The sequence below is a fragment of the Triturus cristatus genome, chromosome 5_2 (genome assembly GCF_964204655.1).
Source record: "Triturus cristatus chromosome 5_2, aTriCri1.1, whole genome shotgun sequence".
Lineage (NCBI taxonomy): Eukaryota > Metazoa > Chordata > Amphibia > Caudata > Salamandridae > Triturus > Triturus cristatus.
The window spans coordinates 420,233,174-420,254,805 of NC_140588.1; the positions used below are offsets into that span (position 1 = coordinate 420,233,174).

At 39.9% G+C, this 21,632-nt stretch overlaps 1 protein-coding gene across 3 annotated transcripts in view; it reads right to left on the reverse strand.

Moving 5' to 3' along the window:
• Positions 1–21,632, reverse strand: part of PIEZO2 (piezo type mechanosensitive ion channel component 2) — a 1,161,909-nt gene that overhangs the window by 363,454 nt on the left and 776,823 nt on the right. For all 3 annotated transcript variants that reach the window (XM_085607342.1, XM_085607341.1, XM_085607340.1), the window contains 7 exons: positions 18,118–18,256; positions 15,841–15,983; positions 14,139–14,375; positions 12,780–12,894; positions 9,611–9,816; positions 4,236–4,384; positions 3,327–3,500 (listed from right to left, as the gene is read on the reverse strand). In XM_085607342.1, coding sequence (XP_085463468.1) covers positions 3,327–3,500; positions 4,236–4,384; positions 9,611–9,816; positions 12,780–12,894; positions 14,139–14,375; positions 15,841–15,983; positions 18,118–18,256 — 1,163 coding nt within the window. The remainder of the gene's footprint in view (positions 1–3,326; positions 3,501–4,235; positions 4,385–9,610; positions 9,817–12,779; positions 12,895–14,138; positions 14,376–15,840; positions 15,984–18,117; positions 18,257–21,632) is intronic.

Here is a 21,632-nt window from a genome sequence, read left to right on the forward strand (position 1 = left end):
GGTCAGTGGTGATGCTTGGAGGACCTGTGCTAATGGGCCTCTACAGGGTCTACCAAGGTGTATAAGCCAGTACTGTGACAACGCATTATCTGGCTAACACCTTGAGTTTCCTCTAAGACACAGAGCTGCACCTCACTCCTAATGTACCTACGTATTCAAACTGATGATTTTAGATTCCTCACTTTTGACCTTATGTAGACAAAACCAGTGATGTTCACAGGAACATTCCATGTGCTTGTTTCCCTTATGCTTGCCACTTTTTTTTGGTCAGAATTACACCTTCTATTTGCATGTAACTCTCCCATATAATAGTCAGTTGTACAATGGCGGCTCGCAGTGGGAGGGCTGCGGGGTGGTGGGGCGGGGCTGGGGAGGGGCAGGGTGGAGGGGTAGTGTAGTCAGACATACAATGTCCATGAGTAAAGTAAGTAAATAAATAAATAAATCTATTTACATTGCGCTCACTGCATCGTCAACTCGGCGATGCAGAGAGCACAAGGTAAATAGTTTTGTTTATTTATTTACTTACTTTACTCGTGGACGTCGTATGTCCGACTCCACTACCCCCCCACCGGCCAATCTCCCGCCCCACCCCACCACCCCGCAGCACTCCCACTGCGAGCCGCCACTGCAGTTGTAGTGTAGATATGAAAAAATTATTTGATTGTTCTCGATTTTTTGTAAAGCATTTGGTTTCTATGAAAGGTCAGGAATACAACTCAACTCCTACTGAAACACATAGGATCACATTTATGCATTGAAAAATGCAAGGTACTTTTGTACTTATATCTGTGGGAAATATAAATTTGCCCTGTACTTCTGTATGCTTGCAACTGAAAAAGAATAGGTAGTTGAGGTACCAACTGACTTTCAAATAGTCTCCTAAAAACCTTCATGTGAAATATGGGCAAGGTTATGTGTTATCACCAAAATGGAATAAGGGAAAGAGTACTTATGTGGCATTTTACTGACTCCCCAAGATCAGTTCTTGAGTATAAGATGGCTGGCCACCATGCTGCCATATGAAGATGAACACATAGCAGCACATGGAATAAACTTTTATAAGATTTCCACCGTCCACAGTAGTCCAATGGCTTTCCTCATGCAAATGTGATTTGTGACCGATGTCAGTGACAAAGCTGGTGGAGGCAACGCTAAATTGTTGCGCAACAAGTTCTCTGATAATGCAGTACTGCATGGTAGGTGTTTACATGCAGATGCCACAGCACTCGAATTATCACCTTTTAAAGCATGTAGCTCAATGAGAATGTCAAGTGTGATAAATTTGGCAGTCATGGTACATTAGTGATGGAGTCAAAGTAAGCATCTATGGTTTAACCTGACTGCTACTTACAATCTGGATCCACTAACAGAAATATGGCAGAGAAAAAACACAGAATGTTGGTGTAGAATTGGAAAAATATTACCATAAATCACTGATGTAACATATATAATTTGCATTGACCACGTTTTGCTACTGATGCATTAAATCCTTTGGATTTCCATTTCAATCAAATTGTGCCATGTGCTGTGATCGTGATCCGCAGATAATGAAACATTGACTTTTTATCCACAAAACTAACAACAGCTACGCAAACATTGCACCATTCGTAAATAAAATTGAAAGCACTGACTGGATAGAGGTAGAGCTTCCCCTGATTGAGCTTCTCATACCTTAAATAATATTTGTCTCTATTTTCACTTGCCACAATCGGGAAAAGTGAGGTTGGTTAGCATTTCCCACAAGTTAACTAAAACACACACACACACACACACACGCACGCACGCACGCACGCACACACACACACACTTTAGATTACCATTATCCAGCAGTTCACACAGTAGAGTTTCCATAGCATTATTTTGCATTGTTGCTGTGATGTTTAATGTATTACTTGAGCCATGACATGTCTACTAAAAGTAGCTTTCTTGGCCTCTAAAAATGGTCTCTATTGTATCCATATCTTTTCATTTCAAAATGCTTTAGAGGACATCTGATGGATCACCTTGTGCCATCAGAGATAAAGCATCATGTTGCAAATGTGTAGAGGGGCATTCTGCTCTAATCTGGCATGCACATGACAGGTATCTCCTGCATCATTTATGCTAGGAATTGCAACTTTATATGAAGAGTTGGGGGTCACCACTCTACTAATAGAGGACTAGTGGAATCCCATCATTAGCAAATAGAATTAGAGGATGGATAAGATATCATCTAAACAAATTTGGCATTAATAAGTAATGCCACCTAGGTACCTTTATTTGAAAAAATTCCTATCAAGAACACCCTGTCATTACCAAATTGTCCACAGAGCTATTGGGCAGCAGAGATAAGGATTTCATTAAATCATTCATTTCTTTTTCCTGTTCTCTCACTCTTGACGAGTGTGGACTAGTAAATCTGGGTTTGTGCTAGTTTTCTTGCTGCATTCTCTATTTGCCTTCTGTTTAACTTCTATTTAGTGAAGGTAGATATGCTACAAAAATATGGCAAAATATACCATGTATTTCTAGGCACCCTTAAATTACTAAATCACGTGAAACCATAGACGCACACTAACTTTCTGAAGGAACTTTTGCAAATACATTAGTTAAGGCATGGCTACCTGTTGTGGGATTGATTTGCACTTTAGACAAAAAGGAGGCTCTAATAATAATCAGTAGGCTCAACTCGAACTGGAGATTGTTTGCGATATGAAGGAAGTTAAATCACCTTACTTTTATCTTCAGAAAAAAACAGTGCAAATCATGTCATGACAATAAATTGATTGAATTGGATTTCCCTTTTTATACTCATGCCTATTCATGTGTAACATAACAACAAGAGGAGCTGATGGTTTCTGTGTGTAGAGTAAATATACCATTAGAAGACATCCTTCACATTGTCCAAAATCTCTTGGACCAACCAAAATGTTTTTTCAACAAATAAGTGTTTCTTACTCTTGGAAATGTAATTATATATCACAAATAAATCAAGTGTAAGATATAATTACTCCTGAAAAAGCTTGGTGAATCTGGTCCTTTGTGGGACGCTATGGCCAGCAATCAGTCCAACCCAGGATGGCAGTATAGAGCTGTATGTAATATCTGTCATTGGACCCAAGATCAGCTGAACCCCTGATGACTTGGAGTGATATCTAATAGCTGCCTTTGACACCAAGAAACAATCATAAGCAAGCAGTCATTAGAAGTAACAGGAGTGCAGTAACCACATACTCCACACTCACCAGTCCTTCTTCAGGGTCCTTTAAAAGATTGACCCATCAGTATATTCGATTAGAGCATTTGTCTTAATAAGCGAAGAGCAACGTTTAGCTTCCTATTACCTGTAAATGGTGCTGTCCTGTTTGCTGGTTACAGACTTTAGGTCTGTGAGCTGGAGGAAGTGGTCGTGGAAATAATGAAGGTGTAAAATGCACACTAGAAGGAAGGAGGTTGGGATAAAGATACGTGTGAAGAGATCAGTTACTGTAAAGGTTTCGAGACCAAGATCTGCCAGCCTGAAAAAGAAGAAATCACAACGTGAATTGATTAAAATCTCTATTATCACTGCTTTGAAAGCACATTTGCAAATCTAATACCAAATGTAAATTTAGCGAGACTACTCAAGGGGCAAGTTGCGTTTTGGAGCGCCTGCATTGTCACAGATTTCCAATCTTCCAGGGCGATTTAATCTCTTATGCTTGCCAGATCAAGAAATGGATCAATAACATGTTTTTATCCGGATGCAATTCAGGCTTTACTGTGTCCTATGTATATTTTAAACTATTGTAAACAGAGAGGCCCTCTGTGTTCTGCATCTCTCTATGTCCGGATAGAGACATTCCTGAATGTTTTTCCAACATAAAACGGGGCCTGCACACCAGGATTACGCCAGATATTTATTCATTGACTGCCGAAGTTACCATAGGTGATTGCATACCCTGCAGTAGGGGATTGATTCAAACCAGTGCCCTCGTTAACCGTTCCGTAAAGGGCAATATTGCAGATCTGGAGGAAGCCCTCTCCCTCAACTGCCAGTGCATCACTAGCAGTTACATAACAACACCTCAGAAACCTGGGAATTTAAACTAGACCCCACAAAAAGCAAAAGAGAGAGATATATATTCTCATGAACAGGCTAAATGTATGATTGGACCGAAACCAATAATGTCAGTATTTTAACAAAAGACAAAGTACAAACGCATTGAGCTTATCCATCAGATGAGTGAAGCTAAACAGACCCTAATACTCACTTATACTCGTCCAACCCTGTCATGTTCATCCAAAGTGACGGAAATGACTTGAACTGATATGTGTAGATGAAGACAAGCACCAGCATAGTGTAAACAACCACAGACATCCAAAAATATTTTAGAATTCGCCTCCACCATTCATAGTGCACCTGGAAACACAAAAGCAAAGCCGTCAAGTATCACATCACAGCAACACCAAGCAAAACATACATTGCATGATACCCTGTTTACACACAAATGTCCTCATTCCAATCAAGCTAGAAATCCTGATTTGGGAACACACCTTGCGCCTGAACTTGGATTCCAACTTGTGTGATAATTTCTGCAAGCACAAGTTTTCCCACATAAAAATTTGTGAGGAAACAATGCACCATTCAGAGTTTTACACCAACGTATGTGAGGAAAACACTTCAGGCAGAGACCCGCCTCATGGTTAAAGTGGTTGTTAAAGTGGTGCAGGCATCTCTTCCCCACCGGTGGGTGCATTGACTGACTGCAGGGGATTTACTTGCGTCCAAGGGGTGCCCTCGGGGGAGACACTGTACCACATCAAGGTGGCAGACCATCAGTGCAACTACTGATGACTTGTTTGCCCTTGCGGCCATGTCTGTAATGTGGCATGGGTGCAATCAGGGACATCTTGAGTATTTTGGGGGCCGTGGACCAATCGTATTTTGGGGGCCCTTGTTCAGATTTGAATTTATGATCTAATTTCAGCTATTTCATGCCCTATTTGGCCAGGTGACTGAGAGTGCACTGACACTCCTCCAATTTCTCAATTAGTTTACATCTAATATTCAGAGATATTGATGTGTTTTCAATATTGTAACACAGCAACAGCTCACTGATATTATTGCAAATACGTTCTGTGACACCCTCCCATTTCTCACATGTGCAGTCCTGTTTTGAGCTAAAAGAAATCTTTTTTATGGATGTATGAAAAATAAACACAACATTTCTCTACAAAATGTCTGTAATAGATTGTCAAATACCACCCACATTAAAAATAAATTAAAGGAAAACGGTACTTAAAACAATCTGTTTAAGAATTTTTCATAGTCAACAGGGCAAGACTCTTTGCAGAACAGAGCAGGTTCTAAGGGGGCTCTCTGAAAGGCGGGAGCCCTGGGCCAGAGCCCACTTTGACAATGCCTTAAATCGTCTCTGGGCGTGCAGGCACAATATGCGCGATGGTGATATCTATTTTACAGAAGGGGTCGTACAAGCAACTGTGTTCACTTTTGTAACATTAAAGTGTCCCGTGGGTACAAACAACAGCATAGACAGCCGTTGCGCCCATAGGCACTTTGTATAATATACCTCCAGGTGCTTTAGAGGGCTTTCTTGTAATAGTTGAACGTGCTAAACCACACCATGTTGGTATGACAACATGGCTGAAGTCCTGGACTTTTTTTTTTAACTCATTCACTTGCAGTATTTATTTGTCATAATGGATCCAATTTTACTAATGCGACAGGCAAGAGTATTCAAAAAGGACAGCACTGAAAACATGGTATCCTGTAGGCGGGGTGATCTGCAACAAGTGGTGTTTTGAAAATGACTTTATGAACAGGTGCCATGTTTGCATTGTAATTAGGAGTGGCAAAGAGTAATTGCACCTGCCTCACCTGAAGCCAGAATTATTTAACCATAGCATTGTTAAGCAGAGAATCCCGACTTCACCCAACTTTCCAAGGTGAAGTTAAAGCCCAATCAGCCTGACTTAAATGATAATTTTCAGCACCAGGGTTTCGAGCAGGTGGGAAGTTCTGGACTAGCAAATCATTGTGGCAGCCTTAGAAAGCTACAATCTGCAGCTCGCCCACAGCCATCATGTGAAAGAGGTGCCAAAGAGAATCATAACATGATCTGGGAGTGGGCAAGGCTGTGCAGTCCATTCCAGGGAAGGGACATGGCTCACAACACAGCTGGGCTGAGCCAGGTGGTGAACAGACCTTGATTAGTGGCGTAGCTTGGCCAATAGAATTGGAGGGGGGTGAGCTTCAGATTTTACAACAATCACGCTGGCTTATCAGGTAAAATTAAATGATAAGAGAAGCACGGCACGGGGGCTTTAGGGTAAGTGGAAAGGGAGAGGAGTGGGGATAGTTAGGGGTACTTAAAACTCATTCTTTTGTAAAATAACCATCATGTCTTAAGATCTGCAAAACAGAGAGGAGAGTGTGTGTACTCTTGTCTGTGTGTATGTAAAAATCCCAGGTGAAATCCGACAGATACCTCACCATACACAACTGAAAGCACCTGTACCAAACTATTTATTAGAGAATACATTTATTAGGGGGCTGTAACACTTCAAACACCCCTCCCCCCGAAGCTAGACCCCTGGCCATGATAGAGGGGGTGGGAGATCGGAGGTATTTCCTGAGTGAGGAGAAGAGGTTGAGAGCAGTGGAGAGATGACAGTTGCCAAGTGGCACTAACCCCGAATTGCCCTCATCTGCACCTCCCAGCAAACATTTCCAGCATGAAAAGGTTTGCAAAAATGATATACCAAGTACAAAAGTCTGATGATATCTACATAAATCTAACGATTATGCCATATTTGTGCAGAGACAACATTCCAGAGGACAGGCCTTAAAAGAGGATGGGCCTTAGAAGGTCAGTCATGTAGAATATTGTGCTAACATTTTCACGTATAGTAAATCATGAGAATGTAAAGATGTATACTTAAGATCATAAAGGTTTGCACATTAGAGTATAGGGCAAGATGAAATCAAACATGGCTAAGAATAGACCTCATTTTGATGCACTCCCCCCCTTAAAACAGGTGTGAGATTATGTATGTGTGATGTAAGTGAAGGGATAGATTTTGAATACGCATAGCTCATCAAGAAAAACATACGTGCGTAACATGTGTTGGTCAATCACCTTTTACAGTCCTTAAAAATATGCAAGCTGCTTTTGCCCAGCCTGAGAATGTTCAGCATAGGTTGTGTACACAGCAAATTACATTATTCATTAAGCAAATTAAAATATCCACTCGCACTCATGTTGCCTTGTGTTTCCATTGGATTTTAATTTTTTTTTTTGTATCTACCTTTCGATATATTGGTTTATATAAAATTCCCTAAACGTGAACACATATTCTGATTTAAATTTAGACATAACTGGTTTGCACTTCAGAAGATCAAAAAAAGACTTTTCGAAATCACAGAGGTAAGCGTATGTTTAAATGTAATACACAACTGGCTAAAACCCAGAACCAAAGAGAAACATGTGACTTGCATGTTTGTGCTGTGTTATATTAAATCAATACATCTTTTTTCACGTTAATCCCTTCTTTGACTCAAAAGTAGTGACAAAGCATGTGCCTGTGAATTCTGACTTCATTTAATTGTAATTGTCTTCTAACTTTTGAACTTTTCAACAGCACTGGAAGAATATTTGGCACCCAAGTGTTAGGTGCCACCTTTCATCCCCCAGTAATAAGGCCACATTTGATAATGAAAGATCCTCTGTTACTGACAGACTATAATTGTCTCACCATAGAAACTGACCTGTTTAAAAGAAGGTTATTGTGACCAATCATGCCAAAGAGAACTGGCTGGAACACGTGAATTATTGGATTAGATATGTACCTTGCAATGTGTCCTCAAGAGGAAGTTGGACAGATAGAGTGAGAAGTCTTGATACAGGGTCGCTGACGGAAGCCTAAGAGTATGGGGTTTAATAGGTTATGTGTGGAGTGGTAAAGGGTGAATCTATTTGAGGCCAGCCATTTAAAGGTTTGGAGAAAAAGGCGAGACAAGAAATTGGGCATTAACAACAGAGGAGGCTTGACTGGCTGAAGGTTTTTAAAATCAGGGGATTATATACAATATTCAAAGGAGCATAGGTGCCAATGCAAAGTGATTGAAGACCCCAAACAGTTGAGGTTAAGCAGGAAGTTGGACTTGGATATCTGTGGAGCAAACTGGTTGGGCACAATATAGATTTACCAATCAAAGGATGGTGAAGAGTTCAGTAGGGAGGCTGGGAAGAGTGTGGCAGGTGTCCTATTAGGTGGTAAAAAAGAGAAGAAGAGAAGGGTGAGGAGGAGATAGCATGAACTAACGTTAGTATTTTTTCATGAGTAGAAGGATGTGAAATTGTCAATTGAGAATGAGGAGGAGCAGCGAGAGATTGCATAGGCATAGACAAATTGTATTCGGAATTTATAGAGCGCGCTGTGACCCTACGGGTATCCTGGCGCTAGAGCACGTGAGATCAGTTAACCTAGAGTGTGATGACGGTTACAGCGAAAAAAGACACTAAACTATGCCCTGGGAAAGAGCCAGGTCTTCAACTTCTTTCTGAATGGCAGCAGGTCATCTATTTGACTAAGCTCGGTTGGGAGTTTATTCCACGCCGAAGCTGCTGCAATGCTAAAAGCTCTTCCACCAGATCTAACTCTTCTAAATCTGGATACTCTCACCAATTTGGTTGAGGAAGAGCAAAGATTGCGTGGGGGAGCATACCATTCAAATCTGCTCTGTAACAGCTTGGGCCCAATGCGATGTAGAGCTTTGACAACTATGCACAATGATTTGAATTGTAACCTCCGCACGACTGGGAGCCAGTGGAGTTCGGCCAAGGCCTGAGATGATGAAGACCGGCGAGGTCTGATTAGTGCCAGCTGACTGAATTCTCTGGAGTTTCCCCATCAAATATTTAGGAGACTCCAGCAACAAGGCATTACAATAATCCAATCGGCTGAGGATAGTACTCCTTACTACCAGCGGCCTGGTCAGTTTAGGAAGCGATGGGAGAATTTTTTGTAGCACTCTCATCAGGGCAAAGCAGCAAATGAAAGGGTTGGGTGTGGAGAGAGGGCATAAGGGTATTAATCAATTCCTGGCATTCCTTATAACATTTTCCTATAGTGGTACTAAAACACTGGAACTATGATTTTTGAAACACTACTTTATTCATCGAACAAGTTCATTTTCATCAGGCAACTAGCTACGCAATATGAGTTGGGAAATGACAAAGTTGCTTATAAAGAGCAGCAGGATCTGTAGAAAACCATGAGTGGGGCACCTGAGTAACCAATGGATTAGTTATATTTTCAGAGAAATACAATACTCAACTATTGAAGAGCATGATGAATGTCATTTTCAAATTCTTGCTCTTTATGAGACACTATTTCCTGTGATATCCAGCTAGAAACGCTTACAAAACTTTCTAAAAGCATGTGGTACAGACATGGATAAAAGTATGGTAACATTCAATGCAAATACAGTTAAATGAAAACAATATACCATCCTCATAGGCTCTGGACAAAATAGTGCCTGCTGTGCAGCAACATACCATTTACATTTATTTATATTGCTAAAGAGTATTCATGTGGTAACATCAATAAATTCCATCAGTACCTGATACAGGGCCACGCAGAACAGGAACAGCATCATGTATATAATCTTGTACATGACAATTCTCCCTTCAAAGCTGACAAAGAAGAACATGCCACCACAGACATAGATCCAATACTTGATGAACATGGCCATCACAAGGTTCCCAAGGACCTTCATGATGTCCTTGTCCTCTCCTTCTTCATCTTCTAACTCTGGTACCTCCTCCTCTGTAAGAACAAACACAATCAATTCATAGATTCATGGAAGAGAAACTATGTCACACTGAGCTAAGCACTCAATAGATTAAGACCCTCATTATGATTTAAATTGAATAGAGAGCTTATTTTACCCATTCTGTAATTACTACTACATCAGGTGAGGTATTACTGGGTGCAATAAATACCTCCTTATATGAGTGTTCCATTTGGAAATGAGGCATAAGAGGCTGAATCATTATTTAACACCGAATTTCCTATTTTGCCTTCTTCGGGGCATTTTCCCCACAGTAAATTTCAGCAGGTTTGGATGGCTGAAGTCAGTCAGGGGAAAATTGAGGAGGAGTGGTGTTTAGTACAAAACTTGAAATTCCGATACCTTTGCAAATCCTGCACAAAGATCGTGGTTCTCCTCAAAATGTAGAATCAATTAGCACCCAAAAGACGTCTTAAAATGCAAACAAGATGGCATTACCAAAAGTGCAAGATACTTTGGGGTCTATTATTATAGCGGGCGGATCGCCACCGCCCGTATGGCGGTGGCGATCCGCTTGCCAAAAGTCACCGCCCACATTACTTTTCCCCCGCCTCATTACGATGGCGGGGGGACCCCAGTGGACAGGAAGTCCGACAGCCGGTTTTCTGCCGGTAGGCAATCCGCCCGATTGCCTACCGGGTGAAAAAGTCCAGGAATATGGAGGTCGCCGCCATCCATATTAGTATCATGGCAGTGAATTGCCTTTCCATGGCGGAGACTCCGCCATGGAAAGGCATGCGATTTTTTCTTTGGGGGCCCGTTGCGGGCCCCCAGGGTGCTCGGGGCGTGGGGGGTGCACATGGGAGTACCTATGGTACCCCCCTGCTTTGCATGCACAAGGTGACAGGCACCATGCGGTGCCTGTCACGTTGTGCATGCAAATGCACAACATGCCTTTTTTGCATTGCGGCGGGTGCTGATGACAGCACCGCCTGCCGCAATGTAAAAAATGCAGGATGTGCCCGCCAGTGTGGCAGGTGCATCCTAATCCCAATCGCGGGACCGCCGCACATATGGCGGGTGGTCCCTTTTTCCGTCCGCCCGCCATCGTAATAGACCCCTAAGTGTCTGCTGTAGAGCTTGGTGACAATGGTGAAATTCTCCACTTTCTTGAAGAAGTGCTAATTCTGGAGGAGAATCCACTGGAACAATATCCTCATAAATACTACAATTACAGGGAGGAAATTCTGCCTTTGGTTTCAGTACTTTCTTTGAACAAGGGGGATTTTCCATTCCCACCAGACGATTTATACATATTGTGTGGGTTATAAGGCTTGTCACAGAAGTGTTTGTTTTGAAGAACAAATTTAAAAATAGGATGGAAAGGCAAAATCTGCAGAGAATAATAAGAATGAATGGAAAAATGGCAATTGTAGCTCATTAGGAAATAGTTGATTATGGAATACATCAATTAGTGTCTCTAACATTGTGTAACTGCAGCATTAAAAACAGAATATTTATAAGAATAAATGTAATTAGTAGGAAACAAAAACAAATTATAAAGTTGACAGCCATTAAAGATCAGCAAAAATTAATTAATTGTAATTAGGAAATATTGTTCTTACAAAGTGCATTGGTGCCTGATCTGTGAACTCCAAACTAAATACTGATATTTTCAGTAGGGTATTCAGTTTGCAGGTTCTTTGCAATATAAAGTCATAAATAAATCATATGTTTAGCATTTTCCTTCTCTTTTCAGTCAGACATCACTATACTAGTCCAAAGACTTCATTATTGGCTCAGTCCACGAGGCAAATATCTGCACAAGAAGCTTTGCTTTACATCATTTGTTTGAAAGTTATATCAGGTTATTGTCTGACGAATATCAATATAGTTAAAGTAAATTGTTGCATTCTCTTTATAATGTCCATTGTTTTGGCAATATTGCCAATTATTTTGTGATACAAAAGCATGTGCTTCACTGGATTTTGAAGTGGAAGTCTCAGCCAGCCCATTTTTGGTCATTCAATGAATGTACCAATATGAACAAATCCCAGTCATGTGCAGTCATTTTATGTTTAGTGTGACTTCTGTCACTTCTTCAGCTTTAACAGTTGAATTGTAAGTCTTGCTAATCACTATCCTTCTCTTCCCCTGCTACTGTCAGAAACATTTCAAGTGAAAGGGAAGCATGTGATACTTTATACTTTATGTGCAGTACTCACTCCAGTACAAGAAAGCACACACCCACACAGTAATAAAGTAACTGATGGATGGGCTGGATGACTTTTTGTGACTAGCATTGTTCTAACTAGTTTCCCTAAACCATACCAATGTTTCTGATATCCTACAGTTCTTTCTCTTGAATCACACAGAGAAGGAGGAGAATTAAACTCAAAATTGTCTTATCTAGCATCCAAGGATAACAAGCATTGGCATAGCCAATAGGTCTCGCCTTTGGGACCTTATAAGTGTTTAGCCATGCAACAGTTGCATAACTAAACACTTATAAGGTCCCAAAAGCGAGACCTATTGGCTATGCCGTGCGGCCCCAAAAGTGAAAGTGATCGCGATCAAACATCAAAGCAGCCGTGCTTCCGCGAAAGTGAAAGTAATCGCGGTAAAAGTGGCGCGCGCCCGCGCACATGCACTGGTGCTCTAGGCTGGCCTGGTAGCACTTTTTGGAGCTCTCTTAATAAGTCTCGCCAGACCAGCGCATGCGCTGGGTCAGGTGAGACCTAAAAAGGACTATAACTGACAATCAGCTATATGCAGAAATAATCATGTTTTGTCTTCCTTTAGAAATATTGTAACTCCCCAAGTACTAATATGCAGTTCTTTGTGATAATGCATTAATCAACAATTATTTTGAAATTAATGATTTGAAGAAGTTCAATATTAAAAACTTCTGGATAGATAACATGTGGCATGTGCCATTGGTATGCGGATGGTCATGATACTTTGCTACCAAGTTAACCCACTTTCTGAAAAAATATACCTTTCTCTTCAGTGCCAACTTTGACCTCTGACAACATTGCTTCTTTTATCTTCAGTGCTTTCTGCTCTGTGAGGTGTTGCCGGAGCAAGAGCCAGAAAGTAATGGTGAAAACAATCTGAAAAGATAAAAATAAAAGTCTAAGTAATCATTCTCCACACCCGGTGAACCACTGAATACACTCAGGTCTGCAAATGTATTCTCTGTTTTCAGATTCTTCTAACCACTTCTTTGAATTATTTAAAAGGCACTGATAAGGATGGCTGACTCTGTCAAGCTTTTGTGGTTTGGTACATTACCTTTTAAATGGTTTTGGCCAAAGGTGACCAAAATGTTAAGAAAGTAAATGAAATGTTAAAAGTAGGCCAAACTGCATCAATGATCAATTTTCTTTTAAGCAAAAATAAACATAAAATACACAGCTATAAATATTTGATGTGCATGCTGGTTGCTCAAAATATTAAGTAGTAAATTAAAAGGTTCATTTTAGGCAGTGGACATATTTCCAAAGTAAGGTGAACGTGGGCCTCAATCGTTTATGGCCATCAGTCTTTAATGGGATCAGATACATTCCATATTTCACAAACCTACAAATCCAGGACAATCAGATGCACTTGATAAACCACACACCAAGAAAGTCCGGAGAATTAGCCACATAATGAGGGTGTCATCACATAATCAACTTCTTCCTTATTCGAGTTCAGAACTGGCAGGAAATATGGGAAAGCTTCTAAGGTACAAGCCTTCTAATACATTTGTATAGGGCTTATTAGCATTGGAGGATGTCCTAAGGTTGCAAAGAAGATATCACAAAGGTTATCAACTTCTACTTTGATATATAGGGACATTTCCTGTGTTTAGCAGCCTCTTCAACACAATTATGTTAAAAAGTAATTTTTATATATCCCAGTTAGAATTTGTTGTTCTACCAAATCGGGAAATTGTGGAAATAAATGCATCCGTATGCCCTGCTCATGTATTTGCAATGATTCAGAATGATTTGTGTCAATAATTGTCTCTTCTATACAACAGAAATCCCATGAGTCAAAAGCTTTAATTTAGAGGCTTAACACTTTATAAAGAACACCACCTAGCTCCCCATCTTTAAAAGTGATTCTAAGCACCACACTTTTTTCAAAATATTCATAAAGCATTGGGCAGTTAGTCAGATAACAAAGCCAAACGTCAAATCAGGACGTTTTTTTTTACTTCTTGCACAATTTACAAAAGATTGTGCATATATAGATGAAGTTAGTTTTTGATCCGGTGAGAAGTTGCTATCACAGAAATGTGCTTTAAAGAATTCCTCATTTGGGTTTTGCTTTCAATGATATGGTCCATTGTTGTTCATATTATACATACCTTTGAAGCAAGTTCTCCAGGATCTTTCCTTTCTAGAAACCCATTGACTTCTGGAAGCTCTTTGTTGTTGAGGTGGATGCTCCAGATGTACTGCAATGTTAGCAGCAAGTTTCCATAGATGACCATGAATGGAGAGGTAAGCATAGCGTATTTCCTCCTGTTCCTTATCATCCAAAGGGCACAGGACCATATCAGTAGCACAAAGGTGAGCCAGCTGTGGTATGTGATGCTCCAGGCCTGGAAATAAGATTATTGTGAGGTTACTTCAGTAGAACATATACGTAACTATGTAGATCTGTGTTTCACAATTTAATCAATGTCTTAACCAAGAACAATGACTTGAAATATATTTCATGCAATGAGCCTCCCTGCTATTTCGCTATGCACACAGAAATAAACAGAGTTCACTTTTATTATAGAGTTAATATTCCAAGCCCCTTCAATGTTATTACAGAAATGGCACATTGGTCTAAGCACAACATCCCCATTCAATGGAGCTGGTCCAGTTGCCCTTTATCCTCTCTCTTTACAGGGGAGAGGTGGGGTTTCATGACCTCTCATGCCCATCGTCACACTCAACTAAGGGTATATTACCCATCAGCATCTAGATTGGGTCATAAAGCAGAACAAGATGTACATTTACCCCTTATTAGAACATACAACGTTGGGAGCTCCACTGAGGACAATGAAGACCCTCAGGACTAGCAATGGCTGCTATAAGCCATCTGTTCCCACATTCCAATGTTCGTCTTTCTGTTTCTACTTTTTAATCCATAATATTCTACTCTCAGTGGTGAAATGTTCTAATAGCCTTATTGCCCTTCTGTTTGAGGCCATACCAGCTGTTAAAGGCCAGCTCCCTCATTATAGGCCCTTGCCTGCAGGCCAGTCGAATAACTCTGGTTCAAGGCCTTTAGCAACCAGTACGGTCCTCAGCAGCGGGCTACAAGGCTATATTAATGCAGATATGCCACTCCATAGTTAATCAGATGTGAATGGCTAGTATGTTTCCCAGGCCAGCAAAGATCTGTAAGTTGTGGTTATTACTACTGTAGCAACTCCAAATAACACTTGAAAGTTTAAAAGTTGTGAGATAATGTTTAAAATGCTTAAAGTCTTCACACAGTGAAAATGCATCTGGTTGGGCATTAAAGTGCTTTGCACCTGGTCCCTTGGCCCCTGGTTGGCTCGCATTGATCTTGTCAAAAGGTAGTGAAGCATGACACTGTTTCCCTAATGTTAGTTGTATGAATACAATCAGTCATTATCAATAGAGTTGAAATGGGCATATATAATCAGCTATAAAGGTAAAATGGCATCAACAGAGCTACATGGCACCCATTTTGCTTATAACAGTGAGATGTTTACAGCAAGAATCGGTTCAGAAAATCAATAACTCTTCTTCTCACGGAGGTGGTCCTGCCTCCCTGTGGTTAAGAATAAATTTGATGGGCAGTGGGGGAAATGTGCACTTGATGGAGGGATTGAACAGGTACTTTGGCTACAGGAAGGATCTGAATTTGTATTTGTATTTGGGTGAGAGGATTCATGAAGCACATTATCACCCCATGGCTTTTTGGTACTACTAGTACTTCAGGAAAAGACAGTTTCTGCCATGTGCAGACAGATCAAATGAATCTAAAAACCCGCAGATGGTGTAACTTATTGTAGTGTTGTTTAACCATAGTGGTGTGATACATACCATCATTGAAATAAGTGCACAGATGTAACTTTGTTTCATGATAAACTGGAAGACAGTCACCATGGCATGAACTTTAGAATTCTCCTTTTCAAGCTCTGTTTCCTCTTGCTCTTCTTCCCCTTCCTCCTCTTCTTCTTTCTTTTCTGAAAACAGGTAACATTTATATAGCAATTTGAATAGTCACAGCACACATATGCATATATGAATCCATAAACACATATTTAAATGTTTAAGCTGAAATTCAGGTCAATACCTATCAAAAAGGGACCCAGTTGAACTACCATCCACGCAAGTGCACAAATGCAATATCATAATATGAAAACTGTTTTTATGACCCTGTAGTGAAAATGAAATTTTTTTTTTTATTTGTAACATTTTGTCTTCATTTGTCTTTAGGCCATTTACTTTAGAGGACACTATTGTACTTTCTTAAAAAAATGTTTTCGTTTTTTTTGACAATCATTTGGGATCCTATTTGAAGCACAACTTTGTTCAAACTCTGCTGCAATTGTGGCTAAAGTATGTGGCCTAGAAAGAGTTTTTTATAAGGCAATGGTATGCAAGCAAGGGGAAATGTATTGTTTCAGAAAATGCAGATTTTTAAGCAGGAAAAGTTCACATGTAGTCATGTAGTATGCTACAAAGTGTTAGTAAGTGACAATAATGTATTTTTTTTAAATGTAAATATCGTTTCATTGTTTTCCAATACTGTTCTCAATAAGTAATTTTTGACTATCATAGTAAATTAGCGTATGTGAAGTATGCACTTAGAAAACAATCTACTTATATCTGCCTGCCTCTTGCAATAAATGGCATACCTGTTTTATTATGAGCAGTCATAGTTTAGACCTGCCCTTGCAATTAGTTTGGTCTGGATTCCATTGTGTTTATTTATTTGAGGAGTGTTGTATAGCACACGTGGTTTGGCTCTCAATCACTTTAACCAAACAGTTGCTTCCACAAACAGCTGATGGAGACTGATTCAAGAGAGTATTACAGGGTTGCAAAGGCACAGGACTAGCCCTAAAATCAGCCAAATCCTGTTGGCAGGTTTGGGGTCAAATTAAACCTAAGAATTAGCTTGGGAGGGTTGAGGTGAGCGATTCATACAAGTAAACAGCTGGTGAGCAGGAAGTGGCTGGTCTGAAAGTGGTATAGTTGTATAGACCATCCGAGGCCTGTACTCATTGTGATGTGAAATTATTTCAATTGTTAGGCTTTGTGATTGAAACTGTGCTGATACATGCTAAGAACAAACTTTTATTTCAAAACGTGAATCCCTCTGAAATCTGTCGTAAATATATTTTTCTTAGCGGTGTTTAGACATTGTTTATAACTGCATCCACCAGCACATCAATGTAGTGCTCTTAGCATCCTGATCAGCCACCCAGACCAAACCGCACATTTCTCATCTGTACATATCAGAAAGCTGTGCTGAGCCTTACACCTCAGTAATCTCAGAATTCTGCAAGGAAATGGCGAAATGCAGGCAAGAAACTGACTTTGGTGGTATCTGCCTATTTCCTGTAATGGTTTGTGCAATCTTAGACCTTTCTGAGCAAGATTTAGTTTTTGCTGAAATCAAGAGATTATACAGGAGTTGATGTATTCTCCGGCACGCCTTTATCTTCCTAAATTGTGCTAGGGCAGCAGAATCACCTTCAAACAGTGCCCAGCTTTAGTGTTCACGTGGGAAATACTAAACAATACTGGCCCTGGGCCTACTTTAGCCGTGCCCGTCATTCTCAGTCTGTTGTTAATGATGGTGAAACCAAGTGGAATCTTTTAATAGTCAGTGAGTATTTTGACACATGTGGCATATTAATACTTACAAATCCACAGGTCAGCTTGTTGTGTGAAATTCTGTTTGTTTACATCTTGATTAATGAGGGATAGCTGGTGAAAGTTAGAGAATCAGATTTGAACCTGCTCAGCTCGTAGAAGCTACAGATGATGCTGGTATGAAAAGAAATTAAAGAAGAGTCTAACAGGGACTATCTCTCCACAAACTTTGCTGCTGATATTGTAGAAGTGGCATAACAGAAAAGAGGAGCAAACAAATAAGGCGGAATAGTATGAAAACTTATTGATGGAAAAAATATTTAAAAGGGTAGGTTTAAAGCAAACACATTATGCAGCTAAAATATTTATGCAAAAGTCCGATTTGTTTACTAACCGCATAAAAGGGAATCCAGCTGTTACATTAAAGAGGAAATTATTAGCGAAGGCAGAGATATATTCTTTCACGTGTGTCCTGAAATGGATCAGTTTTAGTACCTGAGGTCTCATCCTCCTGCTCCCATTTGTATTGTGGTGTTGAATACATATCAATTTTCGTTGGCCCATTCTCCAAAGGAAGATTGGCGTGCATGGTGTGATAATCCACAGGAGTCCCATTAACCGTTACAACTAGCACCTATCAAAAAATATATTCCATTTAGCATCTTTTGTATAAAAGAAAATCTTGATTTAAAAATGAATTGGTCATATATATAAAAGAAGAGATATAAACCTTTGAAGTGCAAAACACAAATGTAAATAATACTAATCAGAAACAGACGTAAAGGAACGTGTCTTACTCTTTTAAAAGTCTTGACATCTTTTAACATATTGTTCTAAAATATAAACAAAATTCTCAGATTATGCATTTCTAAAACTGTTTTTCTATACGTTAAACTGCAGCATGGACATATGTTCTAGTTTCAGGTTTTCTTTCAGAACATACCAAAATAACTAAATACAATGAAGTATTGACTGACATTTAAGAAAACTTGAAAAATGAGAGGACATAAATCAGTTGAAATAGTGAAGGGTTAACCAATGTATGCTATGGACAGTGTGATTTGATCAACACACAGAAATACTCCTACAAACATGCACAGGTACAAACAGCACCCAATAACTTCCGTTAATTGGTATTAGAATAAGGCATCGATTTTGAACAGCCACTGCAGCTGCTACAGTTAGACTTGCAAGGCAGCAATGATTTGTAAAGAATTGGTGAAGGGCGACTTTTTGGTTTTAAGGGTCCCAAAACTACTTTAAAAAAAGCAAGCACTATCGATTGAAAATAAACCACTACTTTGTGAATTTCTAACAAACATATTAGCGTCTTTTCTGGAAGGCTGGGTGAGAAGCTCTCTACGTGTTAGAAAAAAATGTCAGAGATAATGAGCTAGTTCTGTTAATCACCTAAGCTGCAAGTAATAGTTGAGAAACTTCTTTTGTGATTTTTTGGGGGAGTGCACGTTGAGTGGACTGTATATTGTTTGAACGATAAACATGCCTTGTACCTTCTTGAAGCAATGAATGTACTCCTCATTTTTATGGAAAGAAGGAATGGCAGCCAGCCTATTACTAGCCATCTTTGGGGTGTAATGACAGCCTTTAAATGAGACATTGCCCCAAGCCTCTTTAACATGTCGAAGGACAACAACATTATGAAAAGGGATATCTACTAGATGGATTAAACAAAACTTGGCTGCTTTTTGGTGTGTCTTTAGTAATTTTAAAGGACACCACTTTTTTTTAGAGAGAATTAGGGGTTTCATCTTATCCATGACAGGGCGCACAAATTCCCGTGGTAGTCATTTCCATGGAACACTTTTCCACCATTTCATGGCTAAGTAAGTTGGTCAAAAACCAAGCCCTTCAGAATAAAAGTTTGAATTTCCACTATTTTCTATATAAGGCATTTATAAACGTCCTTCTTCTGTGGCAGGAGCTTCCAACCTGGTAGAAGGATTTACACTCAATGAATAAGGGATAGGAAAAGTATCACATGAGCATTCCATAAGCAGTAAGGGCAGACTGACATATTTCACTGGCACATACATTTTCGCACGTGGATAGGCTTCTGTAGAACAGGAAAATCTGCACTATATGTGCTTAGATTTTTTGGAATGTCATTTTTAGAAATTAACTAGAGGCCTCACTTAACTACGTATGGGACTTTGGTCATGATGTTAAAAAACAATACCAATGTACATGTGCGGAATCTGATTTAGTTAACAAAGCTGTGAGAAACTGGTTTTTGCTCCTCTGTAATTTTACTTCTGGTGTGGCCTGAGACTGCTGTCTAGCTGTCAACCACATATGTCCTGTTAAAATTATGTGCCCTTCCCTATCAGTGCAGTAGCCCATACGTCAGTGGCACAGCATGCCTACAACCCTCCGGCATCTGGCGCTCGGGGTCTTCTCTGAGTATTCAATACTTCTCAATTGGGCAATGATTGCCGAGGCCGATCGCCCCCTGGAAAAACTTCTGGGATAAACTCCAGGCTAATTATTGCCTAGTTCACTCTGCCATCGTGTATCTGGAAACTGATCTCAGGAAGCTTTGCCACTGAACCTCAACCTCATCAGCTGATAAGTAGAGCGACGTATTGACTCAGGTCACCCATATATAATCAAGCAGTCGTGCTGACAGTACCTATACTTTGATATCCAGGGGGAATCCTAATTCAAGGCTACACACAGACTCTACATATAGTCCTGAAGAAGACCCCCTCTTAGACTAACAAAATATCACGATAATATCTGGGGTCGAAACGTCGACACACACTTTCAAGTGTTATTGATCACCCATAATAATCAAGAATAACCAGATCGATTATAAGTCGGGTTGAATCAGATTTTCATTTTTTCTCACACTGTGTTTAAAAGTTTGTCTTGAATATATGTTCATTTGTTATGTATATATTGTGTTGTAATATGTAAATAGATATCTTTGTTTTCACTTCACGTTATGTGTCAATAAGTGTAAATACACATCATATATCTGTGTGTGCATATATATGTCCTGTTCTCAATTTTTGAGTATAGAGTTTTCACCAAATTTGTTATAAAATCATACACTAATTTAGAAGTACATGAGTTTCTACTTCTTGGGCTTTCTTTTCATTGAATGTTAGTCTCATCCGAGGAGAGGGACAAATTGAATAAATACGTTGGACGCTTTCTATAAGCGGATAGGTGGCAGAACTACTGTACATTAGGAATTTAGCAGTAGATTTGGCTCACATCCAAAACGTTCAGGAGGCATGTGTATGTAACAGAAAGTAAGTTTAGACTGGATTGTAATAATTTATTTACATTTCTGACACATCAGAGATGCAATATGTTGTGCTAATTCCAGTCATGGTGGTTTGATGAGACTTTTGCAAATGACCCTGGGTGACCATCGGCCACTGCTCAAAGGTTTTCACAGAAAGCCGGGACACAAGTGGTTGAGCTAGCAGCTATATGTGTATGGTATCACCTTGGACTATTCAACTATTACTTTAGCCCAAACTCTTGCCCCACTTCTCAGTGGAATTTTTTCTGCTAGTCATATTAGTCTAGGAGGTGCTGGAAGTCCTTTGCAGCTCAGAGGAGTTAGAGTGGGTACCAAGAGGAGGGCTTGGAGTATGGGAAATGCTCTTTTTTGATGAACAAGTCTTAGCATTGTGTATTAGGATGCAGTATTGTGCTTTCCTGTGTATGCTGGGTAGGCATGGAGACATACAACTGTGAACTTCAAATGTGCATGAGTCTTCTGCTGCAGAGGAGGTCATAGGCAAATACGAAGTATGAGCGTCACCTGGTGTGCAGCTTCACAGCTCCAATGCACAGCTGTGGTGCCTGCACTTCATGAAACATGCAAGTGGAACAAGACAAATTGCTTTTCCCAGAATGTTGTAGTACTCCCTCAAGACTTGTAATGGTGGCAGGCACATTTCTCATGGTTCATAGAATCTTTACGAGGCAATCATGATACCTAGTTGCTGTAGCCAGAATGTTGCTCCCAGGAG